The sequence below is a fragment of the Cottoperca gobio genome, unplaced genomic scaffold, assembly GCF_900634415.1.
Source record: "Cottoperca gobio unplaced genomic scaffold, fCotGob3.1 fCotGob3_246arrow_ctg1, whole genome shotgun sequence".
Classification (NCBI taxonomy): Eukaryota; Metazoa; Chordata; class Actinopteri; order Perciformes; family Bovichtidae; genus Cottoperca; species Cottoperca gobio.
This window is the reverse complement of record NW_021166870.1, coordinates 33,147-58,412: the sequence shown is the minus strand read 5'-3', so window position 1 is coordinate 58,412 and position 25,266 is coordinate 33,147. Positions and strand designations below refer to the sequence as shown.

Genomic DNA, 25,266 nt, shown 5'->3' with positions numbered 1-25,266 from the left:
TTACCTTATAACCCAACTAGAGCGTTGCGCTGCCAGAATGCAGCTCTCTCTCTCTCTCTCTCTCTCCTCTCCTCTCTCCTTCTCTATATATATATATATATATATATACAGTATATTATGTATATATCATATGTATATATATATATATACATATATATACTGTATATATATATATATATATATATATATATATATATATATACAGTATATATATGTATATATATATATATATATTATATATACATATATATATACTGTATATATATATATATATATATACCTATATTATATTATATGTCTATATATATACTTATATATATACTGTATATATATATATATATATATAAGTATATATATATATACTGTAATACTGTATATAATATATATATGTATATAAATTATATATTATATATATTATGTCATATATATATATAATAGACATATATAGATACGTATATATATATATAATATATACAGTATATATATACTACTGGAATACGTATATATATATATATACAGTATATATATATACTGTAATATATATAAGGTATTATATATAGAACTGTATGTATATATATATACTGTATATATATATATATATATAATACTGTATAGTATATCTATATACCATTATATCTATGTATATATATACATATATATATATATGTCTATATATATATATACAGTATATATATATATATGTATATATATATATATATATATATACAGTATGTATATATATATATATATATACTGTATATATAATATATATATATATATACAGTATATATATATCCTTGCTTTAAATGTTTTCTGTAAAGCACTTTGAAGTAAGTTAATTTATTAATTATTATTATTATTATTAATAAATGAACTTTGTGTTCAGTATTGAGCAGTTTGAGTGTTAAAGGTTAAACAGCCGGCGTTCACAATAAACTCTGTCTGCATCATCATCCTGAAACTGACCAATAGAGGGGCCACACACACACACACACACACACACACACACACACACACACACACACAGTCACATATCTCACACAGCTCCACACACAACGTCCTGAGAGGAAGTTCAGCTGCTTCACTTTAACAGGATGTTTTATAATTAGATTTATTTTAAAAAGACATAATATTGATTTTGATCCTGTTACGATTTAATACTTATTTTATCAACTTTTATTTGCATGTTTTATTCCTCGTGGACGTTGCTCCGGAGTATCTTGTTTATTGTTTCTTGATGTATTTTTATTTATTATCAACCGCCTGTTTTACACACGTCATCATTAATTAGAGCACAAACTGTCACATATTTGTTAACATATCACTCCACACATATATCTTCTAATTCCTGTCTTTTGTCTTTTAATTCAATTTTCTTTTGTTAGATTTTTATTATTTCATTTATTTATTAATAAAAGCTTCGGCGCAGCTCTGATGAAGCTCTGAGTTAACCCTCGTTAAATAAAGATCTTTACGCCTCACTCACCGTTGGGCAGAGGCACGGGCACGCTGGGCTGCTGCTGCCGTCCTCTCTGGATTCGTAACGTTGCCCACTACAAACATAAAGTTATTTTCAGATGACCTCCGACACATTTCCTAACTGCACAAACATATTAAGTAAGAAGTGAAGAGGACAAACAGTCTGCATTGCCTAAAGTCCAGCAGATGTGGAAGCAGAGTTACCTCCAGGATTTGGACCAGGATCTGGATGTAGACCCCGGTGACCCCCAGAGAGAGGCCGAACATGGCCGGCAGCATGATGAGGAACACCACCACAAACATCCACACCTGGAAAACCCCCACAGCCACACACCAGAGGTCCTCCATCACTGACAGCTCTGCAGCTCCGAGGTCACGGCATCATCTGCAAACTGGACAAACAGCACCAGACTCAATGCAGTTTACAGCTTATTTAAGAGATGTTCTTTGGGTCAGCACCAGACTCAATGCAGTTTACAGCCTATTTAAGAGATATTCTTTGTGTCAGCACCAGACTCAATGCAGTTTACAGCTTATTTAAGAGATGTTCTTTGGGTCAGCACTAGACTCAATGCAGTTTACAGCCTATTTAAGAGATGTTATTTGGGTCAGCACCAGACTCAATGCAGTTTGCAGCCTATTTAAGAGATGTTATTTGGGTCAGAACCAGACTCAATGCAGTTTACAGCTTATTTAAGAGATGTTCTTTGGGTCAGCACCAGACTCAATGCAGTTTACAGCTTATTTAAGAGATGTTCTTTGGGTCAGCACCAGACTCAATGCAGTTTACAGCTATTAAGAGATGTTCTATGGGTCAGCACCAGACTCAATGCAGTTTACAGCTTATTTAAGAGATGTTCTATGGGTCAGCACCAGACTCAATGCAGTTTACAGCTTATTTAAGAGATGTTCTTTGGGTCAGCACCAGACTCAATGCAGTTTACAGCCTATTTAAGAGATGTTCTTTGGGTCAGCACCAGACTCAATGCAGTTTACAGCCTATTTAAGAGATGTTCTTTGGGTCAGCACCAGACTCAATGCAGTTTACAGCCTATTTAAGAGATGTTCTTTGTGTCAGCCTCCAGGACTCAATGCAGTTTACAGCCTATTTAAGAGATGTTCTTTGGGTCAGCACCAGACTCAATGCAGTTTACAGCTTATTTAAGAGATGTTTCTATGGGTCAGCACCAGACTCAATGCAGTTTACAGCTATTTAAGAGATGTTCTATGGGTCAGCACCAGACTCAATGCAGTTTACAGCTTATTTAAGAGATGTTCTATGGGTCAGCACCAGACTCAATGCAGTTTACAGCTTATTTAAGAGATGTTCTATGGGTCAGCACCAGACTCAATGCAGTTTACAGCCTATTTAAGAGATGTTCTTTGGGTCAGCACCAGACTCAATGCAGTTTACAGCCTATTTAAGAGATGTTCTTTGTGTCAGCACCAGACTCAATGCAGTTTACAGCCTTATTTAAGAGATGTTCTTTGTGTCAGCACCAGACTCAATGCAGTTTACAGCCTATTTAAGAGATGTTCTATGTGTCAGCACCAGACTCAATGCAGTTTACAGCTTATTTAAGAGATGTTCTATGGGTCAGCACCAGACTCAATGCAGTTTACAGCTTATTTAAGAGATGTTCTATGGGTCAGCACCAGACTCAATGCAGTTTACAGCTTATTTAAGAGATGTTCTATGGGTCAGCACCAGACTCAATGCAGTTTACAGCCTTATTTAAGAGATGTTCTTTGTGTCAGCACCAGACTCAATGCAGTTTACAGCCTATTTAAGAGATGTTCTTTGGGTCAGCACCAGACTCAATGCAGTTTACAGCCTATTTAAGAGATGTTCTTTGTGTCAGCACCAGACTCAATGCAGTTTTCGTACTTCCATTAAATGATATTCACTGAGATACAGTGGGAGCATCTCTTTGGAACAACCTACAATCAACTTCTAGTTCAAAGCTGAAATACAGAGACTCTACTAAAGAGTATTAAAATACTCAAATACAGTGGTGAAAAGTACATTTAGTTAAATACTGTACAATATGAAGTACTATTTTAAGGTACTTTAATTGAGTATTTCCATTTTATTCTACTCCACTACATTTTCAGAAGGAAATATTTGACTTTGTATTCACATTTTCCGTACAAAACACACCATTATCTTATAAAATATCTGTTTTTGTATATATTTACAGTATATTATATCTTTATAAACAGTATAAGGTAGTTATATCTCACCCAGCTATAACATGTTATATCATCAATAATAATATAATAATATTATATAAAATAGTTAGAATATTTAACATATTTGGGACATTTTGCAGAAAAAGCACTTTTGATACTATAAGTACATTTTGCTGATAATACTTTTAGTTTTTGAATGCTTGACTTTGATATTGTTGTATTTCTACTTTTACTAAAGTAAAACTTCTGGATTCTTCTTCTCTGGTTGTATTTCTGTGCACACTCCGCTGGAGGAGAACAACCGTTAGTCGAACCTATCTGAAGTGAACTAAAACACAAACAACAACAAACACATATTATATATACTAATATATAATATATATATTAAGATAAATACCTGAGAGTCGGTGAGTGTTTAATGTCCAGTTGCAACGAAGAAACTGGAACTTGTGTCCAAAGAGAAGCGAAGTCAGTTAAAACCGCCCCTGCGGTTAGTATGGAAGCCCAGCGCCGCCAAAATGACTTATTATAGTGAGAAACTTTAGTAGAATAAAGACCTAGTATCTGAAAATAAAGACTTAGTATCTCATAATAATGACTTAATATCTCATAATAATGACTTAATATCTCATAATAAAGACATAATATCTCAAAATAAAGACTTAATATCTCATAATAATGACTTAATATCTCATAATAAAGACTTAATATCTCATAATAATGACTTAATATCTCATAATAAAGACTTAATATCTCAAAATAAAGACTTAATATCTCATAATAAAGACTTAATATCTCATAATAAAGACTTAATATCTCATAATAATGACTTAATATCTCATAATAAAGACTTAATATCTCATAATAATGACTTAATATCTCATAATAAAGACTTAATATCTAAAATAATGACTTAGTATCTCATAATAATGACTTAATATCTCATAATAAAGACTTAATATCTCATAATAAAGACTTAATATCTCATAATAATGACTTAATATCTCATAATAAAGACTTAATATCTAAAATAATGACTTAGTATCTGAAAATAAAGACTTAATATCTGAAAATAAAGACTTAATATCTGAAAATAAAGACCTAGTATCTCCAAACAACGACTTAATATCTCACAATAATGACTTAATATCTCATAATAAAGACTTAATATCTCATAATAATGACTTAATATCTCATAATAAAGACTTAATATCTCATAATAAAGACTTAATATCTCATAATAATGACTTAATATCTCATAATAAAGACTTAATATCTCATAATAATGACTTAATATCTCATAATAATGACTTAATATCTCATAATAAAGACTTAATATCTCATAATAATGACTTAATATCTCATAATAAAGACTTAATATCTCATAATAAAGACTTAATATCTAAAATAATGACTTAGTATCTGAAAATAAAGACTTAATATCTCATAATAAAGACTTAATATCTAAAATAAAGACTTAGTATCTGAAAATAAAGACTTAATATCTGAAAATAAAGACTTAGAATCACATAATAATGATTCATTATTTTTGCAATACTAAGTCATTTTTTCGACAAAGTTTGTCATTATAATAACATATCATGTTTGTTTCTTTATCACGAGGCTCAGTTTTAATGATATTTTTTATTTTCTCGGCGGTAATGGGCTTCCATATATAATGGCGGACTGCGTTGGAGAAACGCAGCCTTTCTCTGCGGCTATGTTGCGCCTCAGTGACGCTTCTGATTCATCCATCTGTGTAGTCAACAAGAAACATGGCGGAGCCGACGGTCCGTATGTCTGGGATTGTTTTAGCTTCTCTCATGTTTCAGCATGTTAACAGTGATTCAGACGTGGTAAGAAATACATTAACACCTCATTAAAATCTGTATATTTCCAATGGACCCCGCTGGGTGTTTAGTTTAAATGTTTCGGTTACTGGAGAAGAGCTAGCAAAGAACAGAAGTTTCCCAACGTTATTAACACACTTTTAAGTTAATAACTTCTTGTTTAATTGTTTAATTGTTAAGGTACTTTGGAGTATTAGAGAAGTATTTGTTGTTTAGGTGAAGCTAAAACTCCCAGCACGCTATTTCTGCAACTTTTAAAAAATCAAGCTAAGAGTTAACATTCCCGACACACCAGACTCCGTTCAAAGAAATAATAATTTAACGTAACAAGCATTTTGGACAAGTACCCATAAATTCTGAAATATGACTGAGTACGTTTTAAAAGTCATATGGGTCTGCTGGTAACTTCGGCAAATGTTATGATCCAAAAAGTGATTCTTATATGTGTTAAATGTCAACATAAAGATCTGGTGCCCATTTACCGCCCACCACTGTCTAGTGGATAAACAACTGGGATATGATGCGTAAATTAGTGACTGAAATGAATAGACCTTTGCTTTTACAGCCACAGTTATTCAAACATATCAGACTAAACAGTCAGACTAATACAACATACTTTTAAATGTATAATATAGGGTTTAGTTAGGATTGTAGATATACCATCTTTTAAAAAATCTAATTTAAAAGTACTATTTGTGATTTCTAAAGATCTTTTACATTGAGGCTTAAAACCTCTCTTTTCTTTCTTGGGGCTTCTCATATCTCTATTTATAGTAATAGTACTCTATTTATTCATCTCTATTTATTCATCTCTATTTATAGTAATAGTACTCTATTTATTCATCTCTATTTACAGTAATAGTACTCTATTTATTCTTCTCTATTTATAGTAATAGTACTCTATTTATTAATCTCTATTTATAGTAATAGTACTCTATTTATTCATCTCTATTTACAGTAATAGTACTCTATTTATTAATCTCTATTTATAGTAATAGTACTCTATTTATTCATCTCTATTTATTAATTTACTAACAGTTATTATTGTGGATTAATCTGCTGATTGTTTATTCTATGAAACGTCTCACACATTGTCAAAACAAAAGCCATCACAGGTGTTTCTTTAATTACTTAGTTTTATTCAAACAAAAGTTCAGAAGCACAAAAATATTCACTTTACAAAATTTATAACAAATAAAATAAAATCTTCATGTGATTTATTGTCAAAATACGACCCGCTCATTGAATAATCAGCTACTCGTATTTATAATCTTTGTTTAATCCCCTTGTGTTTCTTATATGTGTTGTTTTAATGATGTGTTTGTTTTATGTAAAATCTAAGTCAGCATCGAATATAACACAGTAACAACGAGCAGCAACACAAAGACACTTTAAGAACAAGAATAACAAGAATAATAATAATCCTGTGCAACATGTAATCTGCAGGAAGGACTGATCCTCGGAGAGAGTAAATTCGAGGAGCAGATCACCATCAGTGACTCTCAGGCGGACCACATCCACATCGAGGAAATATACAGTAAGTACTCACTAATATACAGTAATATACATTAATATACACTAATATACAGTAATATACAGTAAGTACTCACTAATATACAGTAATATACACTAATATACAGTAATATACAGTAAGTACTCACTAAAATACAGTAATATACAGTAATATACAGTAAGTACTCACTAATATACAGTAATATACACTAATATACAGTAATATACATTAATATACACTAATATACAGTAATATACAGTAAGTACTCACTAATATACAGTAATATACACTAATATACAGTAATATACAGTAAGTACTCACTAATATACAGTAATATACAGTAATATACACTAATATACAGTAAGTACTCACTAATATACAGTAATATACAGTAAGTACTCACTAATATACAGTAATATACACTAATATACAGTAATATACATTAATATACACTAATATACAGTAATATACAGTAAGTACTCACTAATATACAGTAATATACACTAATATACAGTAATATACAGTAAGTACTCACTAATATACAGTAATATACATTAATATACAGTAATATACAGTAAGTACTCACTAATATACAGTAATATACACTAATATACACTAATATACAGTAATATACAGTAATATACACTAATATACATTAATATACACTAATATACAGTAAGTACTCACTAATATACAGTAAGTACTCACTAATATACACTAATATACAGTAAGTACTCACTAATATACAGTAAGTACTCACTAATATACACTAATATACAGTAATATACAGTAATATACAGTAATATACATTAATATACACTAATATACAGTAATATACAGTAAGTACTCACTAATATACAGTAATATACAGTAATATACACTAATATACACTAATATACAGTAAGTACTCACTAATATACAGTAATATACAGTAATATACAGTAAGTACTCACTAATATACAGTAATATACATTAATATACACTAATATACAGTAATATACAGTAAGTACTCACTAATATACACTAATATACAGTAATATACATTAATATACAGTAAGTACTCACTAATATACACTAATATACAGTAATATACACTAATATACAGTAATATACAGTAATATACAGTAATATACATTAATATACAGTAATATACACTAATATACAGTAATATACAGTAATATACAGTAATATACAGTAATATACATTAATATACACTAATATACAGTAATATACAGTAAGTACTCACTAATATACACTAATATACAGTAATATACAGTAATATACACTAATATACAGTAATATACACTAAGTACTCACTAATATACAGTAAGTACTCACTAATATACAGTAATATACAGTAATATACAGTAAGTACTCACTAATATACAGTAATATACATTAATATACACTAATATACAGTAATATACAGTAAGTACTCACTAATATACACTAATATACAGTAATATACACTAATATACATTAATATACAGTAATATACATTAATATACAGTAAGTACTCACTAATATACAGTAATATACAGTAATATACAGTAAGTACTCACTAATATACAGTAATATACACTAATATACAGTAATATACATTAATATACACTAATATACAGTAATATACAGTAAGTACTCACTAATATACAGTAATATACACTAATATACAGTAATATACAGTAAGTACTCACTAATATACAGTAATATACAGTAATATACACTAATATACAGTAAGTACTCACTAATATACAGTAATATACAGTAAGTACTCACTAATATACAGTAATATACACTAATATACAGTAATATACACTAATATACAGTAATATACAGTAAGTACTCACTAATATACAGTAATATACACTAATATACAGTAATATACAGTAAGTACTCACTAATATACAGTAATATACATTAATATACAGTAATATACAGTAAGTACTCACTAATATACAGTAATATACACTAATATACACTAATATACACTAATATACATTAATATACACTAATATACAGTAAGTACTCACTAATATACAGTAAGTACTCACTAATATACACTAATATACAGTAAGTACTCACTAATATACAGTAAGTACTCACTAATATACACTAATATACAGTAATATACACTAATATACAGTAATATACATTAATATACACTAATATACAGTAATATACAGTAAGTACTCACTAATATACACTAATATACAGTAATATACAGTAATATACACTAATATACATTAATATACACTAATATACACTAATATACAGTAAGTACTCACTAATATACAGTAATATACAGTAATATACAGTAAGTACTCACTAATATACAGTAATATACATTAATATACACTAATATACAGTAATATACAGTAAGTACTCACTAATATACACTAATATACAGTAATATACATTAATATACAGTAAGTACTCACTAATATACACTAATATACAGTAATATACAGTAATATACAGTAATATACATTAATATACAGTAATATACAGTAATATACAGTAATATACATTAATATACACTAATATACAGTAATATACAGTAAGTACTCACTAATATACACTAATATACAGTAATATACAGTAATATACATTAATATACACTAAGTACTCACTAATATACAGTAAGTACTCACTAATATACAGTAATATACAGTAATATACAGTAAGTACTCACTAATATACAGTAATATACATTAATATACACTAATATACAGTAATATACAGTAGGTACTCACTAATATACACTAATATACAGTAATATACACTAATATACATTAATATACAGTAATATACATTAATATACAGTAAGTACTCACTAATATACAGTAATATACAGTAAGTACTCACTAATATACAGTAATATACACTAATATACAGTAAGTACTCACTAATATACAGTAATATACAGTAAGTACTCACTAATATACAGTAAGTACTCACTAATATACAGTAATATACACTAAGCACTCACTAATAAACAGTAATATACAGTAAGTACTCACTAATATACACTAATATACAGTAAGTACTCACTAATATACAGTAATATACAGTAAGTACTCACTAATATACAGTAAGTACTCACTAATATACAGTAATATACAGTAAGTACTCACTAATATACACTAATATACAGTAAGTACTCACTAATATACAGTAATATACAGTAAGTACTCACTGATATACAGTAAGTACTCACTAATATACAGTAATATACAGTAAGTACTCACTAATATACACTGATATACAGTAAGTACTCACTAATGTACAGTAATATACAGTAATATACACTAAGTACTCACTAATATACAGTAATATACAGTAAGTACTCACTAATATACAGTAATATACAGTAATATACAGTAAGTACTCACTAATATACAGTAATATACAGTAAGTACTCACTAATATACAGTAATATACAGTAAGTACTCACTAATATACAGTAATATACACTGATATACAGTAAGTACTCACTAATATACAGTAATATACAGTAATATACACTAAGTACTCACTAATATACAGTAATATACAGTAAGTACTCACTAATATACAGTAATATACACTAAGTACTCACTAATATACAGTAATGTACACTAAGTACTCACTAATATACAGTAATGTACACTAAGTACTCACTAATATACAGTAATGTACACTAAGTACTCACTAATATACAGTAATATACAGTAAGTACTCACTAATATACAGTAATGTACACTAAGTACTCACTAATATACAGTAATATACACTAAGTACTCACTAATATACAGTAATATACAGTAAGTACTCACTAATATACAGTAATATACACTGATATACAGTAAGTACTCACTAATATACAGTAATATACAGTAAGTACTCACTAATATACAGTAATGTACACTAAGTACTCACTAATATACAGTAATATACAGTAATATACAGTAAGTACTCACTAATATATAGTAATATACACTAAGTACTCACTAATATACAGTAATATACACTAAGTACTCACTAATATACAGTAATATACAGTAATGTATACAGTAAGTACTCACTAATATACACTAATATACAGTAAGTACTCACTAATATATAGTAATATACACTAAGTACTCACTAATATACAGTAATGTACACTAAGTACTCAGTAATATACAGTAATATACAGTAAGTACTCACTAATATATAGTAATATACACTAAGTACTCACTAATATACAGTAATATACACTAAGTACTCACTAATATACAGTAATATACAGTAATGTATACAGTAAGTACTCACTAATATACAGTAAGTACTCACTAATATACAGTAATATACAGTAAGTACTCACTAATATACAGTAATATACACTAAGTACTCACTAATATACAGTAATGTACACTAACTACTCACTAATATACAGTAATATACAGCAAGTACTCACTAATATACAGTAAGTACTCACTAATATACAGTAATGTACACTAAGTACTCACTAATATACAGTAATATACACTAAGTACTCACTAATATACAGTAATATACACTAAGTACTCACTAATATACACTAAGTACTCACTAATATACAGTAATATACAGTAATATACACTAAGTACTCACTAATATACAGTAATGTACACTAAGTACTCACTAATATACAGTAATATACACTAAGTACTCACTAATATACAGTAATATACACTAAGTACTCACTAATATACAGTAATATACACTAAGTACTCACTAATATACACTAAGTACTCACTAATATACAGTAATATACACTAAGTACTCACTAATATACAGTAATATACACTAAGTACTCACTAATATACACTAAGTACTCACTAATATACAGTAATATACACTAAGTACTCACTAATATACAGTAATATACACTAAGTACTCACTAATATACACTAAGTACTCACTAATATACAGTAATATACACTAAGTACTCACTAATATACACTAAGTACTCACTAATATACACTAAGTACTCACTAATATACAGTAATATACAGTAATATACAGTAATATACACAAAGTACTCACTAATATACACTAAGTACTCACTAATATACACTAAGTACTCACTAATATACAGTAATATACACTAAGTACTCACTAATATACACTAGGTACTCACTAATATACAGTAATATACACTAAGTACTCACTAATATACAGTAATATACACTAAGTACTCACTAATATACACTAAGTACTCACTAATATACAGTAAGTACTCACTAATATACAGTAATATACAGTAATATACACTAAGTACTCACTAATATACAGTAATATACAGTAATATACAGTATGTATATGTATAATATACAGTAAAGAAGTATAAGTATAATATACTGTAAGTATTCAGTATAAGTATAATATACTGTAAGTATTCAGTAGAAGTATAATATACTGTAAGTATTCAGTAGAAGTATAATATACACTAAGTACTCACTAATATACAGTAATATACAGTAATATACACTAAGTACTCACTAATATACAGTAATATACACTAATATACAGTATGTATATGTATAATATACTGTAAGTATTCAGTAGAAGTATAATATACTGTAAGTATTTAGTAGAAGTATAATATGTATGCTATTGTTCTGCACTGAAATGTTTTTACCTGTTTGAAGTTAAAGTACCTGCAGGACACAAAAGCGTCAGATAAATGAACTGTAATATAATATAATTTAATATAATATAATTAATATAATATAATTTAATATAAGATAATTTAATATAATTGAAGATAATAATTTAATATAAGATAATTTAATATAATGTTAATATAATATAATATAATTTAATATAATATAATTTAATATAAGTTAATATAATATAATATAATTTAATATATATAATTTAATATAATGTAATATAATATGATGTAATATAATATAATATAATATAATTTAATATAATATGATGTAATATAATATAATTTAATATAATATAATTTAATATAATATAATATATAATTTCATATAATATAATATGATGTAATATAATATAATTTAATATAATATAATTTAATATAATACAATATGATGTAATATAATATAATTTAATATAATATATTTAATATAATATAATTTAATATAATATAATTTAATATAATATGATGTAATATAATATAATATAATTTAATATAATACAATATGATGTAATATAATATAATATAATTAATATAATATAATTTAATATAATATAATTTAATATAATATGATGTAATATAATATAATATAATATGATGTAATATAATATAATTTAATATAATACAACATGATGTAATATAATATAATTTGATATAATACAATATGATGTAATATAATATAATTTAATATAATATAATATGATGTAATATAATGTAATGAAATGTTATATCATATAACGTGACGTAATATAATATACATCCTCACTGTTGCATCCTTCTAATATGAATTTAAAACTTCTTCTTTGTAACAGACGTACAGAAACACATCGCCTGCCACAGACTGAACCAGTGAGGACAACAGATTACATGTGTTAATATCACAACACGTACATGTATATATTTATACATATATACATGTATATGTATACATGTATAAATATACATATATACAGACTACATGTACACATACATCTGTATATATGTAGTCCGTTGTTCATATGTTACTGCTGACGTGTGTTTGCAGTTTCTACAACAGAGCAGGAGACGTGAATACAGATGCTGTGAACAAACTGCTGGCTGACAATAAGCAGGTAAACTACACACTGCACTACACACTGTACCACACACTGTACTACACACTGCACTACACACTGTACTACACACTGTACTACACACTGTACCACACACTGCACTACACACTGCACTACACACTGCACTACACACTGCACTACACACTGTACCACACACTGTACCACACACTGCACTACACACTGCACTACACACTGTACTACACACTGCACTACACACTGTACTACACACTGTACTACACACTGTACTACACACTGTACCACACACTGCACTACACACTGTACTACACACTGCACTACACACTGTACCACACACTGCACTACACACTGCACTACACACTGTACTACACACTGTACTACACACTGTACCACACACTGCACTACACACTGTACTACACACTGTACTACACACTGTACCACACACTGCACTACACACTGCACTACACACTGCACTACACACTGCACTACACACTGTACCACACACTGCACTACACACTGCACTACACACTGTACCACACACTGTACTACACACTGTACTACACACTGCACTACACACTGTACCACACACTGCACTACACACTGCACTACACACTGTACCACACACTGTACTACACACTGTACTACACACTGTACTACACACTGTACCATACACTGTACTACACACTGTACTACACATTGTACTACACACTGTACCACACACTGCACTACACACTGCACTACACACTGCACTACACACTGTACTACACACTGTACTACACACTGCACTACACACTGTACCACACACTGCACACACTGCACTACACACTGTACCACACACTGCACTACACACTGCACACACTGTACCACACCACTGTACTACACACTGTACTACACACTGTACCACACACTGTACTACACACTGTACCACACACTGTACCACACACTGTACCACACACTGTACCACACACTGTACTACACACTGTACCACACACTGTACCACACACTGTACCACACACTGTACTACACACTGTACCACACACTGTACTACACACTGTACCACACACTGTACTACACACTGTACCACACACTGTACTACACACTGTACTACACACTGTACCACACACTGTACTACACACTGTACCACACACTGTACTACACACTGTACCATACACTGCACTACACACTGTACCACACACTGTACTACACACTGTACTACACACTGCACTACACACTGCACTACACACTGTACCACACACTGTACTACACACTGTACCACACACTGTACCACACACTGTACTACACACTGTACTACACACTGCACTACACACTGTACCACACACTGTACTACACACTGTACCACACACTGTACTACACACTGTACTACACACTGTACTACACACTGTACTACACACTGCACTACACACTGTACCATACACTGTACCATACACTGCACTACACACTGTACTACACACTGTACCACACACTGCACTACACACTGCACTACACACTGTACCACACACTGTACCATACACTGCACTACACACTGTACTACACACTGCACTACACACTGTACCACACACTGTACTACACACTGTACTACACACTGTACCACACACACTGTACCATACACTGTACTACACACTGCACTACACACTGTACCACACACTGCACTACACACTGCACTACACACTGCACTACACACTGTACCACACACTGTACCACACACTGCACTACACACTGCACTACACACTGCACTACACACTGTACCACACACTGTACCACACACTGCACTACACACTGCACTACACACTGCACTACACACTGTACCACACACTGTACTACACACTGCACTACACACTGCACTACACACTGTACTACACACTGTACCACACACTGTACCACACACTGCACTACACACTGCACTACACACTGCACTACACACTGTACCACACACTGTACTACACACTGCACTACACACTGCACTACACACTGCACTACACACTGCACCACACACTGCACCACACACTGCACTACACACTGCACTACACACTGTACCACACACTGTACCACACACTGCACTACACACTGCACTACACACTGTACCACACACTGTACCACACACTGTACCACACACTGTACTACACACTGCACCACACACTGCACCACACACTGTACTACACACTGTACTACACACTGCACCACACACTGTACTACATACTGTACCACACACTGCACTACACACTGCACTACACACTGCACTACACTACACACTGTACTACACACTGCACTACACACTGTACCACACACTGCACTACACACTGCACTACACACTGTACCACACACTGTACTACACACTGTACTACACACTGTACTACACACTGTACCACACACTGCACTACACACTGCACTACACACTGTACTACACACTGTACTACACACTGCACTACACACTGTACCACACACTGCACACACTGCACTACACACTGTACCACACACTGCACTACACACTGCACACACTGTACCACACACTGTACTACACACTGTACTACACACTGTACCACACACTGTACTACACACTGTACCACACACTGTACCACACACTGTACCACACACTGTACCACACACTGTACTACACACTGTACCACACACTGTACCACACACTGCACTACACACTGTACCACACACTGTACTACACACTGTACCACACACTGCACTACACACTGTACCACACACTGTACTACACACTGTACCACACACTGTACCACACACTGTACTACACACTGTACTACACACTGCACTACACACTGTACCACACACTGTACTACACACTGTACCACACACTGTACTACACACTGTACTACACACTGTACTACACACTGCACTACACACTGTACCATACACTGCACTACACACTGTACTACACACTGCACTACACACTGTACCACACACTGTACTACACACTGTACTACACACTGTACCACACACACTGTACCATACACTGTACTACACACTGCACTACACACTGTACCACACACTGTACTACACACTGCACTACACACTGTACCACACACTGTACCATACACTGCACTACACACTGTACTACACACTGTACTACACACTGTACTACACACTGTACCACACACTGTACCACACACTGCACCACACACCGTACCACACACTGTACCACACACTGCACACACCGTACCACACACCGTACCACACACTGCACACACCGTACCACACACCGTACCACACACTGTACCACACACTGCACACACTGTACCACACACCGTACCACACACTGTACCACACACTGCACACACTGCACACACTGTACCACACACTGCACACACTGTACCACACACCGTACCACACACTGTACCACACACTGCACACACTGCACACACTGTACCACACACTGCACTACACACTGTACCACACACTGCACTACACACTGTACCACACACTGTACCACACACTGCACTACACACTGTACTACACACTGTACCATACACTGCACTACACACTGCACTACACACTGCACACACTGCACTACACACTGTACCATACACTGTACTACACACTGTACCACACACTGCACTACACACTGTACCACACACTGCACTACACACTGTACCACACACTGTACCATACACTGCACTACACACTGTACTACACACTGTACCATACACTGCACTACACACTGCACTACACACTGTACCACACACTGCACTACACACTGTACCACACACTGCACTACACACTGTACCACACACTGTACTACACACTGCACTACACACTGCACTACACACTGCACACACTGCACTACACACTGTACCATACACTGTACTACACACTGCACTACACACTGCACACACTGCACTACACACTGTACTACACACTGTACTACACACTGTACCACACACTGCACTACACACTGTACTACACACTGCACTACACACTGTACCACACACACTGTACCACACACTGTACCATACACTGCACTACACACTGTACTACACACTGTACCACACACTGTACCACACACTGCACTACACACTGTACTACACACTGTACTACACACTGCACTACACACTGTACCACACACTGTACTACACACTGTACCACACACTGTACCACACACTGTACCACACACTGTACCACACACTGTACCACACACTGCACACACTGCACTACACACTGTACCACACACTGCACACACTGTACCACACACTGTACTACACACTGTACCACACACTGCACTACACTGCACTACACACTGCACACACTGCACTACACACTGCACCACACTGCACTACACACTGTACTACACGCTGCACCACACACTGCACCACACTGCACACACTGCACTACACACTGTACTACACACTGCACTACACACTGCACTACACACTGCACCACACACTGCACCACACTGCACACACTGCACTACACACTGCACCACACACTGTACCACACACTGCACCACACACTGCACCACACACTGCACCACACACTGCACTACACACTGTACTACACACTGTACCATACACTGCACTACACACTGCACACACTGCACACACTGTACCACACACTGCACACACTGTACCACACACCGTACCACACACTGTACCACACACTGCACTACACACTGTACCATACACTGCACTACACACTGCACACACTGCACACACTGCACTACACACTGTACTACACACTGTACTACACACTGCACTACACACTGTACCACACACTGCACACACTGCACCACACACTGTACTACACACTGTACCACACACTGCACTACACACTGTACCACACACTGCACTACACACTGTACCACACACTGTACCATACACTGCACTACACACTGTACTACACACTGTACCATACACTGCACTACACACTGCACTACACACTGTACCACACACTGTACCATACACTGCACTACACACTGCACTACACACTGTACTACACACTGTACCATACACTGCACTACACACTGCACTACACACTGCACTACACACTGTACCACACACTGTACCACACACTGCACTACACACTGTACCACACACTGCACACACTGCACCACACACTGTACTACACACTGTACCACACACTGCACTACACACTGTACCACACACTGCACTACACACTGTACCACACACTGTACCATACACTGCACTACACACTGTACTACACACTGTACCATACACTGCACTACACACTGCACTACACACTGTACCACACACTGCACTACACACTGTACCACACACTGCACTACACACTGTACCACACACTGTACTACACACTGCACTACACACTGCACTACACACTGCACACACTGCACTACACACTGTACCATACACTGTACTACACACTGCACTACACACTGCACACACTGCACTACACACTGTACTACACACTGTACTACACACTGTACCACACACTGCACTACACACTGTACTACACACTGCACTACACACTGTACCACACACACTGTACCACACACACTGTACCACACACTGTACCATACACTGCACTACACACTGTACTACACACTGTACCACACACTGTACTACACACTGTACTACACACTGCACTACACACTGTACCACACACTGTACTACACACTGTACCACACACTGTACCACACACTGTACCACACACTGCACACACTGCACTACACACTGTACCACACACTGCACACACTGTACCACACACTGTACTACACACTGTACCACACACTGCACTACACTGCACTACACACTGCACACACTGCACTACACACTGCACCACACTGCACTACACACTGTACTACACACTGCACCACACACTGCACCACACTGCACACACTGCACTACACACTGTACTACACACTGCACTACACACTGCACTACACACTGCACCACACACTGCACCACACTGCACACACTGCACTACACACTGCACTACACACTGTACCACACACTGCACTACACACACTGCACTACACACTGTACCAACACACTGTACCACACACTGCACCACACACTGTACCACACACTGTACCACACACTGCACCACACACTGCACCACACACTGCACCACACACTGCACTACACACTGTACTACACACACTGCACTACACACTGCACCATACACTGCACACACTGCACTACACACTGTACCACACACTGCACTACACTGTACTACACACTGCACCACACACTGTACCACACACTGCACTACACACTGCACTACACACTGTACCACACACTGCACTACACACTGCACTACACACTGCACTACACACTGCACTACACACTGCACTACACACTGCACTACACACTGCACTACACACTGCACTACACTGTACTACACACTGCACCACACACTGTACCACACACTGCACTACACTGTACTACACACTGCACTACACACACTGCACTACACACTGTACCACACACTGCACTACACACTACACTACACACTGTACCACACACTGCACTACACACTGTACCACACACTGCACTACACACTGTACCACACACTGCACCACACACTGCACCACACACTGCACTACACACTGCACTACACACTGCACTACACACTGTACCACACACTGTACCACACACTGTACCACACACTGTACCACACACTGCACTACACACTGCACCACACACTGCACTACACACTGCACTACACACTGTACCACACACTGCACTACACACTGCACCACACACTGCACTACACACTGCACTACACACTGTACCACACACTGCACCACACACTGTACCACACACTGCACTACACACTGCACTACACACTGCACCACACACTGTACCACACACTGTACTACACACTGTACCACACACTGCACTACACACTGTACCACACACTGTACCACACACTGCACTACACACTGTACCACACACTGTACCACACACTGTACTACACACTGTACCACACACTGTACCACACACTGCACTACACACTGTACCACACACTGTACCACACACTGCACTACACACTGTACCACACACTGCACCACACACTGTACCACACACTGCACTACACACTGCACTACACACTGCACCACACACTGTACCACACACTGTACTACACACTGTACCACACACTGCACTACACACTGTACCACACACTGTACCACACACTGCACTACACACTGTACCACACACTGTACCACACACTGTACTACACACTGTACCACACACTGTACCACACACTGCACTACACACTGTACCACACACTGCACTACACACTGTACCACACACTGCACTACACACTGTACCACACACTGCACTACACACTGCACTACACACTGTACCACACACTGTACCACACACTGTACTACACACTGTACCACACACTGCACACACTCAGCTGACGTCCTTGTCCTGCAGGAGCGTGTGATTGGCTGGTACAGGCAGCGCAGGGACTCGGAGCAGCAGATGACGCTGAGAGAGAAGTTGCTGCACGAGCAGCTGAAGGCGTCTCTGTCCAACCCTCACATGATCTTTGTGCTGCTGACGCCCAGCAGAGCGAGCGCTGCAGGCTCCACCCACAGGACGGAGTACGCCGCCTTCATCTCACGCAGCAGGTACCTGAGGGGCGCAACTTCTGAACTGTTGGGACATTTTGTTTTATCTGATGCTTCCTTGTGAAATGAAAGTTTCTACATTGTGTAGACTCCTTCATAATAATGAGATGATGGCGAGCAGCTGTGTTCCTGCGCTCTCCTCGTCCGCTCTAACCTCAGTGTTTGTGTCTGAAGGCAGTTCGTGAACGTCCCCGTGTTGGTGAATAATCTGGGTTTACTGGAGCAGCTGTCGTACTGGAAGGTGTCGGCGGCGTGCTCTGCAGCGGGTTACAGCGCCACCATGAAGACACACAGGTAGCATCTGCAGGTGTGCAGAGATCTTCTGCACACCTGCAGCTTCTCATTCACTTCTCTCTCTGTCGCTGCAGCTCCAAGTTCTTCTCCTCCAATGGGCTGCTGAGGGAGGTGGACGACATGAACACCATGAACGAGTCTCTGCAGGCCGAGCTGCAGGTGTGTGTGTTCGGTGTGTGTGTTCACTGTGTGTGCGTGTGTGTGTGTTCACTGTGTGTGTGTGTGTGCACTGTGTGTGTGTTCACTGTGTGTCTGTTTTGTGTGTGTGTGTTCACTGTGTGTCTGTTTTGTGTGTGTGTGTTCACTGTGTGTGTGTGTGTGTGTTCACTCTGTATGTGTTCACTGTGTGTGTGTGGGTTCACTGTGTGTGTGTGGGTTCAGTGTGTGTGGGTTCACTGTGTGTTTGTGTGTGTGGGTTCACTGTGTGTGTGTGTGTGTGTGTGGGTTCACTGTGTGTGTGGGTGTGTGTGTGTGTGGGTTCACTGTGTGTGTGTGGGTTCACTGTGTGTGTTCGTGTGTTCACTGTGTGTGTGTGTGTTCACTGTGTGTGTGTGTGTTTTGTGTTGGGCAGAAAGCGTGCAGCGAGGTGGAGGAGAGTGAGCGTGCGGTGGAACGTGTGCAGGCTGAAGTCTCAGCTCTCAGGAGGAAACTGTGTGAGAAGAAGACTCAGAGCGCAACAGGTTTGATTTCCTCTAACTATTACAGACGTCACCTGAACAGGAAGTTAGCCGTCGATCCCAACACCTGTGAAACTCCACGATTCTCGATACCGCAGTAAAACCAACAATAACTCCATGAACTCAACTTCCTTCATCACTTCAGACTTCTGTCAGGAAGTGAAACTTAGAGTTCATCTAACATCTTATATAGTATCTAATAACATGTTTTATATTGAAAATATCTTCAAACATCTGGATTTATTCAACTTTCTCAGCAAAAACTGCGTTTTACAAGATAATAAGAATAATAATAAGTAATAAATTGTATTTATAAAGCGCCTTTCAAAGCTAAAAGCAATCTCAAGGCGCTAAGATTACATTGAACACATCATGATAACGTTATAATTCACCTTCAACCAGTACTCATTTGTACTGAATAGAGCCTGAACGTATCATAATGTAACGCTATGGAACCTCCGGCTGCTAACAGCTAACGCTAACAGCTAACGCTAACAGCTAACGCTAACAGCTAACAGCTAACGCTAACAGCTAACGCTAACGTTAGCTCAGATGTGTTCGTAAAGCAGTGATGTGTACTGCTACGTGCTCATTAGATACAGTAAAGTGTAACATTATGGTTAATAGTATTATTATATTCGTACTCTGTTTGTTTCATCAGCTCAATAAAAACTTTTCTGTTTCAGTCGCACACGATCCAGTCGAGCAGACGAACGCGCTCCACGAGGCCGTGCGCGCGCTGTTCACGTGCTCGCCTCTCTTCCACACTCGCACTTTGACCCTGGATGCGTTTCCTGTCCCCGCGCTCTGCTGCCGCTCGCCGCAGCCTCAGGAGCCGCTCGACGCGCCGCAGCGCGGCAGGACGATCTGTCCAAAGAGGCCAAGAGAAGCGGCGGCGCGCGAGAGGAAACGCAGGAAAAGTAAATCTTGATGCGAGCATAAGATGACAGTTAAAGTAGATGATCTGCTCGGTTTCACTTTGAATGATAAACTTGTGGTTTTCATATCATTTGTGAATTGTATAAATATGATAAAGATGTTCGTTTTCTAAAAAACAACTGTTGCTGTCATTAATTTAAAGGAAATGCAGTTAAAGATAATAAAAAGCTGAACAAAGAGCAGCGACATCGCTCAGTTCATCCACCAAGTTTAACTTTCTGTAACTTATTCAGCAAATATTTTGATTATTAATTAATCATTTCAGTCAAAGTATCCAACAAAAAATATATATACAGTATATAACATTAAAATAATATATATACAGTATATAACATTAATATACATATATATATATATATATATATATATATATATATACAGTATATAACATTAAAATAATATATATACAGTATATAACATTAATATATATATATACAGTATATAACATTAATATACATATATATACAGTATATAACATTAAAATAATATATATATACAGTATATAACATTAATATATATATATATACAGTATATAACATTAAAATAATATATATATACAGTATATAACATTAATATACATATATATATATATATATATATATATACAGTATTTAACATTAAAATAATATATATACAGTATATAACATTAATATATATATAACAGTATATAACATTAAAATAATATATATATACAGTATATAACATTAATATACATATATATATATATATATATATATATACAGTATATAACATTAAAATAATATATATATACAGTATATAACATTAATATACATATATATATATATATATATATATATACAGTATATAACATTAAAATAATATATATATACAGTATATAACATTAATATATATATATACAGTATATAACATTAAAATAATATATATATACAGTATATAACATTAATATACATATATATATATATATATATACAGTATATAACATTAAAATAATATATATATACAGTATATAACATTAATATACATATATATATATACAGTATATAACATTAAAATAATATATATACAGTATATAACATTAATATACATATATATATATATATATATATATATATATATACAGTGTATAACATTAAAATAATATATATATACAGTATATAACATTAAATAATATATATACAGTATATAACATTAATATATATATATACAGTATATAACATTAATATATATATATATACACAGTATATAACATTAATATATATATACAGTATATAACATTAATATATATATATACAGTGTATAACATTAAAATAATATATATACAGTATATAACATTAATATATATATATATATATATATACAGTATATAACATTAATATATATATATATATATACAGTGTATAACATTAAAATAATATATATACAGTATATAACATTAATATATATATATACAGTATATAACATTAATATATATATATACAGTATATAACATTAATATATATATATATATACAGTATATAACATTAATATATATATACAGTATATAACATTCATATATATATACAGTATATAACATTAATATACATATATATACAGTATATAACATTAAAATAATATATATATACAGTATATAACATTAATATACATATATATATATATACAGTATATAACATTAATATACATATATATATATATACAGTATATAACATTAAAATAATATATATATATATACAGTATATAACATTAAAATAATATATATACAGTATATAACATTAATATACATATATATATATATATATATACAGTATATAACATTAAAATAATATATATATCAGTATATAACTTAATATACATATATATATATATACAGTATATAACATTAAAATAATATATACAGTATATAACATTAAAATAATATATATACAGTATATAACATTAATATATATATATACAGTATATAACATTAATATATATATATATACAATAGAACATTAATAT

The 25,266-nt window shown here is 34.2% G+C and overlaps 1 protein-coding gene and 1 long non-coding RNA gene across 2 annotated transcripts; one reads left to right on the top strand and one right to left on the bottom strand.

Moving 5' to 3' along the window:
• Positions 1-1,476: 1,476 nt before the first annotated feature.
• Positions 1,477-4,165, bottom strand: LOC115005075 (uncharacterized). The gene is made up of 3 exons (XR_003831917.1): positions 4,070-4,165; positions 1,684-1,871; positions 1,477-1,553 (listed from the first exon to the last, which is right to left on the bottom strand). It is a non-coding gene; the product is annotated as an uncharacterized LOC115005075 (long non-coding RNA).
• A 1,228-nt stretch (positions 4,166-5,393) lies between these two features.
• abraxas1 (abraxas 1, BRCA1 A complex subunit) lies at positions 5,394-23,411 on the top strand. The gene is made up of 9 exons (XM_029426874.1): positions 5,394-5,528; positions 6,969-7,059; positions 13,522-13,558; positions 13,734-13,800; positions 21,183-21,379; positions 21,554-21,673; positions 21,748-21,832; positions 22,245-22,353; positions 23,037-23,411. The coding sequence occupies exons 1-9, from the start codon at positions 5,448-5,450 to the stop codon at positions 23,279-23,281; spliced, it is 1,032 nt and encodes a 343-aa protein (XP_029282734.1). The 5' UTR covers positions 5,394-5,447; the 3' UTR covers positions 23,282-23,411.
• The last annotated feature ends 1,855 nt before the right edge of the window (positions 23,412-25,266 follow it).